Raw genomic sequence first — 15,996 nt, 5'->3', positions numbered from 1 at the left:
GCAGAGAGCCGGGGGAACGGTGTTTGGGATGTTTGCATTGTACATAAGAGGCTATGTGGGACTCATGCTGCATATAGGGAGGCTAATGTCAGTATATGCTTAAGTATGCTGTATAGAGAGATGTAAGTATACTTAATTCTGTTCAATACTAAGTGATATTATTAATTGCTTGTTAATTCTGCTCAATGCTAATATTAATTTCAGCCTATTGGTTCAGCACACCACAACAGTCACGGCCGCTCATGTGACCCCTTGGGAAAATTAATTGCCCACCCTTAGCATATAGTGAGCAGTGATGACAGTGATGGCACTGTTGACAGCATGCATAAACCAATTCGGGATCTATTACACTATTATTTCAACTGTCCATTAATAAGTCAAATCAATCATTCATTACTCCGCCAGAATACAAGCAGCTATAGAACACCTATACCTAAAGAATTAGGTATTCGAAAACTCTGGGGCACCTTTACTTTTCCCACAGTGTGGGTGCAAAATGCAAACTTATCAACAGGTGTACGCCTCTTATTAGATTTGGCACATCTCGGGCAGCCCATGTGTCACAAAACAAAATTTAATGTCAGCTTTGGCTTCTGCTAATATTTATGCTACCTCTTAGTATGAATAACCGTGAACTTGGCAGGGCATCAGTACCCTGGCACACTTTATAAGAGTAGCTATGGTTGTGGAAAAGCGTGAAGAAGTCACAAATTTATGAAAACTATCAGAAAACTGGCGCACAGCCCTTCATAAAGGTGGGAGTGGATCTGCATCTGCTGGTTTATCTCCTGTATTACAGTTCACACTACAAAGCTATAGTCGGAAGCATGCCCAGAATTTTTTCTTTTTTGCAGATTTTGTCTTTATTATAGTCACACATACTGCACTGTGATCTGTTGTGATTCTCCCAAGGGCATTCAACACCTGTTCTAAGGTAAAAGGTCACAGATGCTGGGTTGAGACGGTCAATGAGGCAGCTGCCAAATTGGCTTCCTACTTAGATTCTACAATAGTAAGAAGTATAACAGAACATGGTACATAAAGTTTGAAAGGGTATTTTAGGTACACATAGTTGTACCTTATTTTCTAACTATATTAAAATCAAACAGGATCATCAATGAAGATGACTATTGGGGAAACTAGATACACACTAATATAGTACTAACTGCAATAGATACAGGGAAATAATACAACAGTGCAGCTTCTGTAAGGTTCCCAATGCGGACAGAGCTAATGTGACCACACTTTCCAGTTGTTGCCTTGACAGTTGGGATAGAATCCCCCTTATAAGGGACAGAACGTCGCCTTTATGGAAAACATTTGTTGGATTACACAACTTAACAGGTGCATAAATTCCAGAAGTTCTCCACCACTCAGGAAACAGTAGAATCTTTCTGTGAATCAACATGAGTACTAAGGAAATCAGTCACCAGATTTCACAACACAAATCTGAATACATAATAAAACAGATCACTTGGACCTGATGAGGCTGGTTGACTTGCTTTAATAAATCATCTCAGAATGGTTATGTAATGTTTATTAAAAATATTAATCTCAACTCACCAACCATGATTGACAGCTCCTCAGTGTCCCTCTCTGCTGAGATCTCACACTGCTCAGTACAAGTTGCACTGTAAGTCAGGCTGGGTTAGTGGAGACTGAATACATTTGGACCCAAGGGCCATTTCACTCTATAGCTGGCCTTAAAATGCTCCTATCAGGATTGTACAACTATTCTGACATCACATTCCAAATTACATACACTAGTCTTATCAGGTCTAAAGTCTATTTAACAATGTACAGTATAAAGTTTGCATTGTAAATTCTGGCGACAGATCCATTTTAAAGTGAATAGACCTGTTTCATGTATTTAAAAATAAAGCGCATCTACTGGGTGGCACCAAACATCACTACAAGTACAAAATATAAATAAAGGATAAATCGCAGTATGGTGGCCAATAGGCATCAAGTGGTTACGTTTTAAAGGTGTTGTCCAGTCCAAATGATTAAGTCTGAAGTCACACTGACTGTTGACTTATGAATCCCCCCCCAGCACACGCACTGTGCATTGCAGGGATTTGCTGGTTTCTGAGCTGGGACCATAGGGCTCTGCCCGGGAGTCTGTATAAAGCATACATAACCTCTGGTCCAAGCTCAAACCAGCGAATCCCCGAAGCGCATAGCGCGTGTACTGGGGAAGTCTGCAGTCACACAGAGTGACTGCAGACTTGTCGATTTGGACCAGACAACCCCTTTAAAGGGAATCTGTCACCCCTAGCACTTATCTGACCTCTAATATGGGCATACAGGTGATAGAAATGTAAATCTATACCTATCACCTGTATGCCCATATTAGAGGTCTAGTTGGTGTGAAATGTCTTTTTATTCATACAAGATTCTGATGTGTTCCAGTCCCGGGGCCTGGAAGAAATCTCTGCCTCCTGTGGTAATTATAATGTTTCCCCCCTCCCAAGCATGTCACAGTGACCTGTGATGTGCAGTTGCCAAAGCCAAATCCAGGCACTGTGACATGCAGGGGAGGGACGAAACATTGTAATTTACACAGGAGGCAGGGATTTCTTCCTGTCCCCCGGCCCGCAAGCATCAGAAGCTTGATTGAATAAAAAGACATTTCACAGCAACAAGAACTCTAATATGAGGCATACAGGTAGGTATAGATTTATATTTCTATCAGCTGTATGCCCATATTAGAGGTCAGATAAGTGTCTGTGGGTGACAGATTCCCTTTAAGGTTGGGCTTATGGTAGGTTGGGACCATCCCTCTTTTATACAGGGAAAAATGTGCTGAAACAGCAGTATATCAAATGAGCAAGATTTGTCCATTTTCAACCCTCAAGATAGTCATATCACAATGTAATGTCAGTAGTGACATTAGTTTTAATAAATTGTAAGCGGATACCAAGTGTGAAGACAACATAAGCATACTTACGTTTTTGTTACTTCATCAAAGTCGGACCGATACTTCCCCAACTCAATCTGTAGCCTTGCCTTGTCCTTTGCGGTTTCATCTAACACTTTACGAGCATCAGCAAGTTCAGATTCATACAGCAGCTTGATTCCACTAACCTGCAAGACAGGAAAACAGCCATCCAGAATTAGCATTGAGCCATACATTGCTCATATTAAAATTCTATTTAGCAGTATCTGCAGGAGTGAAGAACGTAGAAATACTGCAAGACTTATGTAAGGCTATGTGCCCACGATGCAGAAATGCTCCGGATTTTTCCTGAGCGTTTCTGCATCTCCCTGGCAGAAAAAACGCATGCGGATTGTACACGCGGATTGTACATGCCTTTTTCCTGCCAGGGACATGCGGATGTGAAGCGTTCTTCACATGCATTTCCGCATGCGGGTTGACAAGTACTTTCCAAGCGATTTTAGCATCACTTGGAAAGTGCTTGGCAACTTCGTCACACTATATAAATCCAGGCAACCGGCATGGATTTATATAGTGTGACCCCAAAGAATGGTTAAAAATAAATCTATACTTACCTTCTGATAGCCCCCGCAGTCTTGCTTTGCTCCGTCCTGGCTGCCGGCAGCTCACGGTACACTGAAGGACCTGCCGTCACATGACTGACGTCAGCGCAGGTCCTTCAGTCCACCGCGAGCCGCTGGCATGGGAGGACAAGCGCAGCAGGGGCCATCAGAAGGTAAACATAATATTTTTTTATTATTTATTTATTTATTTTTTTTACAGGTTCTATGGTACCCGGGTCCGGAGGAGAGTCTCCTCCTCTCCAGACCCGGGTACCATCCGCACATTGGAACGCATGGATTCCGCATGTACAGATCCAGTGATGCAGAATCCAAGCGTTCGAATGAAAGTCAATGGTAGCGAAAATGCAGCACTTCCGCAAAATAATTGGTAGTGCTGTGTTTTTTTTCGCAGTGATAATCCGCAGCAGAAAATTCCGCAGCATGTGCACAGCACATGCGAATTATCATTGGGGAACATGGCAGACCTTCTACCAAGCGTTTTTGCCGCTGCGGAAATGCTTAAAAAAACGCATCGTGGGCACACAGCCTATCACACAGACATAGGTCACTTCCACACTATTTGCATAGGATACTGTATCAGAATTTGTAAGCTAAAGCTAGGAGAAAAGGTAAAATTGAAAGGGAAAAAAAAAAAAAAAAAAGTGTCTCTTTCAGCCAATACTCTGACCAATTCCAAGTATTAGCTTAGATACTTTTGTAACATCTCTAAAATGTGAAAGTAGCCAAACTTATGTTCGATTTAAAGTATGTTCACACAGTCAGGAGCCGCGTGTTATGCAGCGTGAAACCCGCAGGAGTAAGATGTTACAGCATAGTGGATGGATTTCTAGAAATCCCATGTCTACTATGTGTCTACGGCTCACAAGTGGAAACTGACATGCGGCGCGTCTTTCCAGACAGCAGCATGTCAATTTCTCTGGCGTGTCCGCATGCAAGCTTTCCCCGTAGACCTAACCTGAGGAAAGTCCGCAGGTGAAAAAAATAAATAAAAAAATAAATAAAATAAAAATGGCCCTGCTCATTTGCATAAAATGAGCAGAAGCCGCCGCCGGCTATTCCGTTGTGATCGGGGCCGCAGGCGGCTCCAGACAGTGTGCACATACCCTAAAGGTTGTCTCCTGAGAAACAAACTGCAAAAGATACTATATGCTCTGACCAGTGTGTATTACTTACATAATTTTCAAGCTACAGTAGCCAACACTGTGTAACATACACACTGCTAAGATTCGGTTCTGCTCAGTGAGTCAAGCGGTAGACATGTAACCGCAAACATGGGCTTTGCTTTTCTCAATGTTCTATTGAAAGTATATGACAAAAAAGATGAAAGCAGAGCATAACTCTTAAAAATGGAACCTGTCACCATGAAAATGCAGTTCAATCTGCAGACACCATGTTATAGAGCAGGGAGAGCAGAGTAGATTGATATAGTTTTGTTAGAAAAGATTCAGTATAATCTGAGTTTTCATTATTTAATACCCTGCTCTTTGTGGTTTTCGGTTCAGAGGGCGGTGATATCAGTGACTGACTTAAGTACACAATTATACAAAAAAAAAAAAAATAGTATCAGTCAGTAATAGCACCACTCACTGCATCGAAAATACCACAAGGAGCAGATGTTTACATGATTAAAACCAGGCCTGTGGAGTCGGTATAAAATATATAATAAATTGGGCGCAGTAATTCAGTGCAGTTTGTGGGGAATATTTTTTCATAAGAATTTGGGAAAGTTCTGAAATGTCCTATTCCTGATCTAAGGGTCAAGACTTTTAGCGGAGATGAATCTGCGCTACAGTAAATGTATCACTTAAACATGAGCCATGTATGAGGGAGTCGGAGTCGTGGAGGTTTGGCTTACCGACTCAACAGCCCTGGTTAAAAACACAGGTTATACTGAACCTGCGCTCCTAAAACTATATGTCAATCAGCTTAGCTCCCCCTGCTTTATAACATGGTGCAACTAGAAAGGACTGCATTTTTAGGGTGACCGGTTCCCTTTAACCCCTTAATAACATCTGACGTACTAATACGCGTCTGTTCCCTGGGACTTAAGAGCCAGACCCGTATTAGTACGTCATCGCGATCGCGCGCGCACACAGGCTGTGCGGGCGCGATCGCCGCCGGGTGTCAGCTGATTGTCACAGCTGACACCCGGTACTTTGTGCAGGGAGCGGTCCTGCACCGCTCCCAGCACATTAGCCCCTGCGATCGAAGTCGATCGCGGCATTGCGGGGGCAAGGGGAGGTGATCGCCGATACTCACCTCCTCTTCCGGCTTCCAGCGCAGTCTGCAAAGGCTTCCCGGGTGTTGCCATGACGACCCGATGTCGTCATGACAACATCCGGGTCACCAGACAGCAGGAAGATTGTTTGGACATGCGCAGTGCATCTCCAAACAATCTTCACACTGTGCACCGCCGACAGCCTGCATGACATAGGGATGGTGCTGCATTACTGTGCCATGCAGGCGATCAGAGAAAAAAAAGTGAAAGTCCCAGAGTGGGACAAAGTAATAAAGTGTATAAACTGTCTGAAAGCGGAAAAAAAAAAAAAAAAAATTGCAAAAATATTAAAAAAATAAAAATAAAAAAAATAATCCACCAAAAAAAATATAATGTACCCATCAATAAATATTATAAAAAAAAAAAAAAAAACCAATAAAAGTACACATATTTGGTATCGCCGCGTTCGGAACAACCTGACCTATAAAACTGTCCCACTAGTTAACCCCTTCAGTGAACACTGTAAAAAAAAAAAAAAAAAAAAAAACAAAGCAAAAAACAATGCTTTATCACCATACCGCCAAACAAAAAGTGGAATAACACGCGATCAAAAAGACGCATATAAATAAAAATGGTACCGCTGAAAACGTCATCTCGTCCCGCAAAAAACAAGCTGCCATACAGCTCCATCAGCCGAAAAATAAAAGTTATAGCGCTCAGAATAAAGCGATGCTAAAAAAATTTTTTTTCTATAAAATAGCTTTTATTGTGTAGAAGCGCCAAAACATAGAAAAATGATACAAATGTGGTACCGCTGTAAACGTACTGACCCGAAGAATAAAGCTACCTCAATTTTATCACACGCGGAACAGAATAATAATAAAAAAAAAAACAATTCCTGAATTGTTGGTTTTTGTTTATTCTGCCTCCCAAAAATCGGAATAGAAAGCGATCAAAAAATGTCACGTGCCTGAAAATGGCATCAATAACAACGTCAAGTCATCCCGCAAAAAACGAGCCGTCACATGACTGTCTGCCAAAATCTGGAAAAATTATAGCTCTCAAAATATGGCGTCTTTTAGTGTGTGACAGCTGTCAGTCATAAAAACCCCATATGATTCTGGCATTGCTGTAATCACATCGACCCGAAGAATAAAGTCGTCTAATCACTTATACCGCACGAGGAACGGCGTCAAAAATAAACTCTAGGGTTGTGCTAGGGCTAGGGCTGTGCTAGGGCTAGGGCTGTGCTAGGGCTAGGGCTGTGCTAGGGCTAGGGCTGTGCTAGGGCTAGGGCTGTGCTAGGGCTAGGGCTGTGCTAGGGCTAGGGCTGTGCTAGGGCTAGGGCTGTGCTAGGGCTGTGCTAGGGCTGTGCTAGGGCTAGGGCTGTGCTAGGGCTAGGGCTGTGCTAGGGCTAGGGCTGTGCTAGGGCTGTGCTAGGGCTAGGGCTGTGCTAGGGCTAGGGCTGTGCTAGGGCTAGGGCTGTGCTAGGGCTGTGCTAGGGCTGTGCTAGGGCTAGGGCTGTGCTAGGGCTAGGGCTGTGCTAGGGCTAGGGCTGTGCTAGGGCTGTGCTAGGGCTAGGGCTGTGCTAGGGCTAGGGCTGTGCTAGGGCTAGGGCTGTGCTAGGGCTAGGGCTGTGCTAGGGCTAGGGTTGTGCTAGGGCTAGGGTTGTGCTAGGGCTAGGGTTGTGCTAGGGCTAGGGTTGTGCTAGGGCTAGGGTTGTGCTAGGGCTAGGGTTGTGCTAGGGCTAGGGTTGTGCTAGGGCTAGGGTTGTGCTAGGGCTAGGGTTGTGCTAGGGCTAGGGTTGTGCTAGGGCTAGGGTTGTGCTAGGGCTAGGGTTGTGCTAGGGCTAGGGTTGTGCTAGGGCTAGGGTTGTGCTAGGGCTAGGGTTGTGCTAGGGTTAGGGTTGTGCTAGGGTTAGGGTTGTGCTAGGGTTAGGGTTGGGGTTGGGATTTTTTTCAAAAGTAAGAAAAAAAGATGACGATATGGCGACTAGTGTTGAGCGCAAGTGCTCGCTACTTGAGTTTGCATCGGGTGCTCTGGTATGCATTGAGTATCGTGGGTATTTGAGTGACATGCTCGAGTCTCTGCCCCATATGCTTCGCGGCCAAAAAACCTTTACGGGGATTGCCTGCCATGCACGAGCGATCCCCGCATGTTTTTTTTTGGGTGTCTAATAACCGTGAAACATGCGGAGTAGGGACTCGAGCATGTCACTCGAGCACACGCTGTACATGGTGCATACCCGAGTACCCGATGCAAACTCAAGTAGCGAGCACTTGCGCTCAAGAATAATGACAACTTATTCAATATGATGACCTAATGTAAACAAATTCTGTGCCGTACCTCTGGGTTCAAAATGTTCACTATACACCTTAATAAAATCCTTGAGGGGTATAGTTTCCAAAATGGGGACACTTGTGGGGGAGCTCCACTGTTTAGGCACATCACGGGCTCTCCAAACGCGACATGGTGTCCGCTAACGAATTGAATGGAAAATCGGCTCAAATTGTTAGCGGACGCCATGTTGCATTTGGAAAGCCCCTGTGTGCCCAAACTTTGGAGCTCCCCCACAAGTGACCCCATTTTGGAAACTAGACCCCCCAAGGCACCTATCTAGATTCATAGTGAGCACTTGGAACCCCAGGTGCTTCACAAATTGATTCATAAAAATGAAAAAGCGTTTTTTTTTTTTTCACTTTTTCATTTTTACGACTCAATTTGTGAAGCACCTGGGGGTTCCAAGTGCTCACTATGCATCTAGAAAGGTGCCTTGGGGGGTCTAGTTTCCAAAATGAGGTCACTTGTGGGGGAGCTCCAAAGTTTGGGCACACAGGGGCTCTCCAAACACAACATGGCGTCCGCTAGTTATTCAAGCAAATTTTACAATCAAAAAGTCAAATGGCGCTCCTTCCCTTCCGAGCCCTGCCGTGCGCCCAAACAGTGTTTTTTCCCCAAATATTGGGTATCTGCGTGCCCAGGGGAAATTGCACAACAAATTTTGGGGTCCATTTTTTCTTGTTACCCCTGTGAAAATAAAAAAAATTGGGTCTAAAGTAACATTTTTGTGAAAAAAGTTAAATGTTCATTTTTTTCTTCCACATTCCAAAAATTCCTGTGAAGCACCTGAAGGGTTAATAAAGTTCTTGAATGTGGTTTTGAGCACCTTGAGGGGTGCAGTTTTTAGAATGGTGTCACTTTTGGGTATTTTCTGTCATAAAGACCTCTCAAAGTGACTTCAAATGTGATGTGGTCCCTAAAAAAATGGTTTTGTAAATTTTGTTGGAAAAATGAGAAATCGCTGGTCAACTTTTAACCCTTATAGCTCCCTAACAAAAAAAAATTTTGGTTCCAAAATTGTGCTGATGTAAAGTAGACATGTGGAAAATGTTATTTATTAACTCTTTTGTGTGACATATCTCTCTGATTTCAGGGCTTAAAAATTCAAATTTTGAAAATTGCTAAATTTTCGCCAAATTTCCATTTTTTTCACAAATAAACGCAAGTGATATCGAAGAAATTTTTCCACAATCATGAAGTACAATATGTCACGAAAAAAACAATCTCAGAATCAGGGGGATCCGTTGAAGCGTTCCAGAGTAATTACCTCAAAGTGACAGTGGTCAGAATTGTAAAAATTGGCCTGGTCATTAACGTAAAAATTGGCCTGGTCATTAATGTGCAAACCACCCTCGGGGCTTAAGGGGTTAAACGTGTGTACATTACATATTGTGAGGCTATGTTTCCACGATGAGGTTTTTTTCTGCAGCGTATTTTTGGAAAAATACAAGTAACCCATTTTACTTAATGTGTACAGCAAACCTGCACAGGCACGCCGCTCATTCCGGCAGCGTCACTGTGTCTCTGAAGCCAGGTGTGCACTTCCCAGTTTCAGAGGAGCACTGCACATGACCGGAAGCCATCTTCTGAACTTCCGGTCATGCGCAGTGTGCCTCTGAAGCCGGGAAGCGTACACCTGGCTTCAGAGATGCAGTGATGCTGCCGGAATGAGCTGCACAGATATGCATGAGCAGCAATGAAGCCACTCGTGCAAATTATGTTTTCACGTCTACAGGGGCGTGGAAGGAGGGTTGACCAGTCAGGGGAAACGAATGCACCATCGACTAGTCAAAGCTGTGATTAGCATAGGAAAAATGGAGGTTATAAGTGTTTTTTTAAGGCATTTATTTAGCTGGATTACATCATACAGTGCTGGTTAGGCTAGGAGTTTAATCACACATAACTGAATGCTGCTGGGTTGGAGGGCATGGGGGGGACCTGACAGAATCCCTTCAAAATTTGCATTAAAAAAAAATATATATATACAGCAAAAACGCTACGTGTGTGAACATAGCCTACATGTATTGCATAGTAGAAAGCATGTTCTAAGCCATTGTGAGGACAAGTTCTTTTGTCCCTTGCATGACGCTGCCTGCTTATTATTGGTCAACGTCATAAAGGAGGAAAAATTACAAACCCCCAGAGAAAAATCTCTGGTAACATCCAGTTGTAATCATAAATTATAACAAACTCTCACACTGGACATGAGGAGTTAAAAAATAAGAGCTACATTTGACTCAGCTCTGCAGCCACTACACCATAATTTGGCCAGTCTAACATCAAACTGGTGAATAGTCCTCTTTAATACACATTCTGCCAATACTATACATGCATTGCTCCTGCCATTATCCAATGCTTTGCCTGCCCGGAACTGAAAGGCCGCCTCTCTATTATGCCTGTATGCAGTTTAACAGACAGGAGAGCAGGAACAAAGACCATCCTTTATTCCCCATAATGCATTTCTGCTGATAGAAGAGTTACAATTCACAGCAGATAGTGGGAGGCAGTTAGGCAGAAGTGAGACACCTAGTAGACAGCATTTGAGAGATTTTTTGGAGGGGGATAGAAAACAATTATTACAATTTCTTTTTAAAGCACCATTGGTTCCATGGTGCTGTACATAACTAGGAGTTACATACAAAATACAAATATAAATGAACAACAAACTAACAATGACAGACTGGTACAAAAGGAGAAGGCCCCATCCTTAGAAAGCCATCTTTCCCTTATCTTGACAAGCATTCATGTGGTTTCAATGGGAAGAATGAAGACACTGCTAGACATCTCTGACAGCATTTTATGTCCCATGGAAACAAATTTTTAACATATCATGTCAAGAGGCACATATGTGTGTTAGATGTTTGACTTCCTTCCAATACTGGTAGGTTTGGTCGACTTATCTAATGTGGATGGACCTCAAGTTAAAGAGGACCAGTCACCAATTTTAATACGTTAAACGGGCCACCTCATGAAATATTGGCTGCAGATAGCTCTGTAATGGAGAGAAATAAAAACTATTAACTTAGAAGGTTTGTATGCTTATTTTCACTAAGACAAAAAGAGGTGTTAACAGGGAGCTGGGAGTGATTACTCTTTCCCTTGCATGATGTAGACCAAAGTACATTTTATTCTTTTCTGCAGCCACATACAGATGCATCTCACTAAATTAGAATATCATCAAAAAGTTAATTTATTTCAATTCAATACAAAAAGTGAAACTCATTATATAGAGTCATTACAAACAGAATGATCTATTTCAAGTGTTTATTTCTGTTAATGTTGATGATTATGGCTTACAGCCAATGAAAACACAAAAGTCATTATCTCAGTAAATTAGAATACTTTATAACACCACCTTGAAAAATGTTTTTAAAATCTGAAATGTATGTTCAGTAAATGCACTCAATACTTGGTCGGGGCTCCTTTTGCATCAATTACTGCATCAATGCGGCGTGGCATGGAGGCGATCAGCCTGTGGCACTGCTGAGGTGTTATGGAAGCCCAGGTTGCTTTGATATCAGCCTTCAGCTCGTCTGCATTGTTGGGTCTGGTGTCTCTCATCTTCCTCTTGACAATACCCCATAGATTCTCTATGGGGTTAAGGTCAGGCGAGTTTGCTGGCCAATCAAGCACAGTGATAGTGTTTTTAAACCAGGTATTGGTACTTTTGGCAGTGTGGACAGGTGCCAAGTCCTGCTGGAGAATGAGATTTCCATCTCCAAAAATCTTGTCGGCAGAGGGAAGCATGAAGTGCTCTAAAATTTCCTGGTAGACGGCTGCGCTGACTTTGGTCTTGATAAAACACAGTGGACCTACACCAGCAGATGACATGGCTCCCCAAATCGTCACTGATTGTGGAAACTTCACACTAGACCTCCAGCAGCTTGGATTGTGTGCCTCTCCACTCGTCCTCCAGACTCTGGGACCTTGATTTCCAAATGAAAATTGGAACTCTGGGACCTTGAGGAGTGTGTCATTGACTGCCTTCTGGACATTTGTCAAGTCAGCGTTCTTCCCCATAATTGTGGAGCCTACTGAAACAGACTAAGGGGCCTTTTTAAATGCTTAGGAAGCCTGTGCAGGTGTTTTTTGTTAATTATTTTAATTTACTGAGATAATGACTTTTGTGTTTTCATTGACTGTAAGCCACAATCATCAACATTAACAAATTGATCTATTTCAAGTGTCTCTCTGTTTGTAATGACTATATAATATATGAGTTTCACTTTTTGTATTGAAGAACTGAAATAAATTAACTTTTGATGATATTCTAATTTAGTGAGATGCACCTGTATCATGATATGGCCAGTTTAACATGCTTGGACTGGTGAAAAGTCCTCTTTAAAGGTCATTTTTATATCATAAACAACATCTATTCACAAAAAAAAAAAAAAAAACAAGATAAATGTATGATCACTGGGAGGCTCCAACTGCAGGGACCCCAACAAGTTACTAGAATGAAGCTTCCAAAGTCCCGTTTGAATGAAATGCTAGCGAGGTCAAAAATCAACAAGGTAATTTACTGTGGCACATGAACAAGGATGTGGATTTCCCCATTGGTGGGAAATCTGCATGTATTCAGAAACATGTGAACAGGGCCTTCGAGGCAGGGCTATGGAGTCGGTAAGCCAAACCTCAGACTCCCTCATACAGGGCTCATGTTTGAGTGATAAATTTACTATAGCACAGATTCATCTCAGCTAAAAGTCTAGACCCTTAGATCAGGAATAGGACAGACATTTATAGGACATTTCAGAACTTTCCCAAGTTATTATGAAAAAATATTCCCCACAAACTGCATTGTACTACTGTACCCAATTTATTATATATTTTAGGAGTCGGTCCATTTTATTCAGACTCAGATTCTGACTCCACAGCCCTGCTTCGAGGGGTTGGCCACTTTCTCTTCTTACTGCAGCTTTCCTCACAATGACTACTGGTGGAGGAGCATGTGATCAGATCTGTACAACAGCCTCCTCCTTACTGAAAAGCAGCTTTCCCACGTGAGGCGTTTTACAACGGAAGGACTTTATGGATGGACTGGTGCGGTCACATGTTCCTCTATCAGATGATATAACATGGACAAAGTGCTGGGTAAGACGAACGTACATTCTCTCTCACAGGGCTGTAGTCAGTATAAAATGGACCAACTCTGACTCCTAAAATATATAATAAATTGGGTACAGTAGTTCAGTGCAGTTTGTGGGGAATATGTTTCCATAAGAATTTGGGAAAGTTATGAAATGTCCTATAAATGTCTGTCCTATTCCTGATCTAAGGGTCTAGACTTTTAGCGGAGATGAATCTGCGCTACAGTAAATGTATCACTTAAACATGAGCCATGTATGAGGGAGTCGTGGAGTTGGTGTCATGGAAATTGAGTAGTCGGAGGTTTGGCTTACCGACTCCACAGCCCTGCTCTCTTATGCGAGAGAATCTGGCCAATTATGCTAATGACACTTGGCTCAAATTTGTCATTTTACTGTGATCCGATTCACTCGCGAGAATCAGAGCACAGATGGAGAAGATGGAGAACTTAATTTCTCCAACTTGTCTATTGTTTGAGTCCGCAGATGTCAGACTGCACTCGGATAACATCGGAGTGCAGTCCAATGTTTCATCTGCACCCATAAACTTGCATGCTCCGTTTTTTTATGCAGAATCAGCATGAGGAAAAAAATAGATCTGCACTGCCCCCTAGTATAATATTGGGCCGAGTGCTACCCGATAAAACATCACATAGCACTCGGCCGTGTTATATGCTAGTGTGAGCGAGCCCTAAGTTTGTTAGGACAGCCACACTGATGAGAGAAGGTGGTCAACCCGTTTAAAGACTATGGACACAATTCATTATTGCATTTGTGCCATTTTTGTATAGTTTTGGGCTTTTTTCATTTGCAGCCCATTCTCTTAATTTGAACTTTTTTTTTTTTTTAAGGGAACTTGTCACCAGCTTTTGAATATCTAAACAAATGCCACCCCTTTTATCTACTCCTTTACTGCAGTCCACAAACCTGTATATCAGCTACTGACTCCGCCTGTATATCCACAAAACATTAGAGTTTTTTCAGCGCTGTATGTAAATTAATATGGTCCAGTCTGATGGGTGTCATTGCCTCCTCTTTTCCTACTGAGGGCAGAGCAAAGTGCACCTGTCAGGGCCTGCGATGCTACTGCGCAAGTGCGAGATTTTATTGCGTTGTGGATGACGCAGGACTCATCATCTACATCAATTAAGGCCTGAGATAGAAGCAGTAGGTGACACTCGCGCCATCCCCTTATGACGATTCGTTTGAGGGATGCGCTCGTGTCACCCACCGCTTCTATCTTCTTTCAGTTAGAAGCAGAGTGCCAGCGCTGCACTCACATCTCCAGTGGCGTAACGACCGACGTCTCTCCCACTGTGGGCAGTGAAGTAGCTGTCTGTTAGACAGCAAGGATGGAAAGAAAAACAAAACTGGACAACAACCCCTTATTAAAGGGAATCTGTCAGCAGCAATATATAGGCAAAGAGATCCAGAATCCAATGAGATATCACTTTGCTTACTGTTTGCAGCAGTTGAAGCTATAGACAGTGGGGTGCTCATCACAGAAGGGTACAGAGTCGGACCAATGTTCACATGCTGCTGTTGTCCCAGCAATGATAATCACCAGGTAAGTAAACCTTCAGTGTAAGCAAACACCACACAGCTGGATAGGAGACATCACTGAATTCAGTGTTTTAACCCCTACCTCATACTGTCCTCATATTATATAGCAAATACCCGCTGACAGATTCAGAACATGATTGACGCCACCAATCCGTGGCCTTGGCAGTAACATGCCACAGTGGTGCTATGATGCCAGCATTGATGTGACCGTCCCGTGCCTCAAGACGACAGCTGGAGTGTCTGATAAGGACCGAGTGTGGATTATTTCCTCCCACTTGTTTAGGGTTGGATACCCCACATTGGTAAAACCATGAACGCCAGCCAGGTTTTGTTTTTTAAACTCCACACCTTGAATATTGTAAGAAAAAGATGCCCATATAGACTGTCACAGAAACAATATATAAAACATCTAAGATAAAACACAATGAAAACCGTGTGATACCCAGACACGCCAGGAGGCGGCGCTAGCAGGACAAGCTCCTCACAAGACGACAGTGGTGACATGTGGACACCGCACCTGCCATACACTACATGTCAGAAGGCACAAGTTCTCCGCTAGCCCCGGCTATGGGGGGCCCCATGGAGGCGCAGTGCCCGCACAGGACCCCACAGCCCGACCTGGGCCGTCACGGATAACGCAAGGGTCGCCTGTCACGACATGAACGGCCATCCCGCACTCACCTCCCGGGTGGTGACCTCCTCCTTCTCAGAGACCTTCAGCATCAGCCGGTCATTCTCCAGCTCCAGGGAGCGCACCCGGTCTATGTAGACGGCCAGGCGGTCATTGAGATGCTGCAGCTCCTCTTTTTCCTGCAGTCGGGTGATGCGGGTTGGAGAGAGCGGGGTGGAGGCTCCACGTGTTGGGGTGGAGGTAGCCATGTTACAGTTCGGGGGTATCCCGCTGGAGAAGTAGTGAGCGCCTCAAGACTCGCAGTACAGTTCCTTTCTCCTCAGGCAACGGTCACTTTTCATTGAATGGCGGGAGTAAGTGATTCCAACCAATCGCAGGACAGGCAGCGTGTGACGTCGCTCGAGTGTTCGGATGCAGGCGCGGCCATGACTAGTAGGGTAATGTACGCCTAGTAAATGGCTGCGCCGCTGCCCGCTGTACCATGCAGCGCGGAATCATGGGAAATGTAGTCCTTCGCTGTGGACCGCGGCCATTTTAGGCAGTAAACGGTTTTGGTTCTTGTTGTGCTGGCACGGGCCCATAGCAAACACCAATCTGTGCAGTCTTATCAAGACTTATGTTTTGGTCAGTAGCAC

The 15,996-nt window shown here is 43.6% G+C and overlaps 1 protein-coding gene across 1 annotated transcript in view; it reads right to left on the bottom strand.

The window, feature by feature from the left end:
• Positions 1-15,740, bottom strand: part of LMNB2 (lamin B2) — a 49,378-nt gene extending 33,638 nt beyond the window's left edge. Inside the window, exons 1-2 of the mRNA XM_073636894.1 lie at positions 15,412-15,740; positions 2,951-3,087 (exon numbers count right to left, since the gene is read on the bottom strand). Coding sequence (XP_073492995.1) covers positions 2,951-3,087; positions 15,412-15,609 — 335 coding nt within the window. The 5' untranslated portion in view covers positions 15,610-15,740. The remainder of the gene's footprint in view (positions 1-2,950; positions 3,088-15,411) is intronic.
• Positions 15,741-15,996: the final 256 nt, after the last annotated feature.

The sequence above is a fragment of the Phyllobates terribilis genome, unplaced genomic scaffold (assembly GCF_046119375.1).
Source record: "Phyllobates terribilis strain yellow unplaced genomic scaffold, ASM4611937v1 Scaffold_1__5_contigs__length_1240528914, whole genome shotgun sequence".
In the NCBI taxonomy this organism is placed as follows: domain Eukaryota; kingdom Metazoa; phylum Chordata; class Amphibia; order Anura; family Dendrobatidae; genus Phyllobates; species Phyllobates terribilis.
This window is presented reverse-complemented; position numbering and strand designations above follow the sequence as displayed.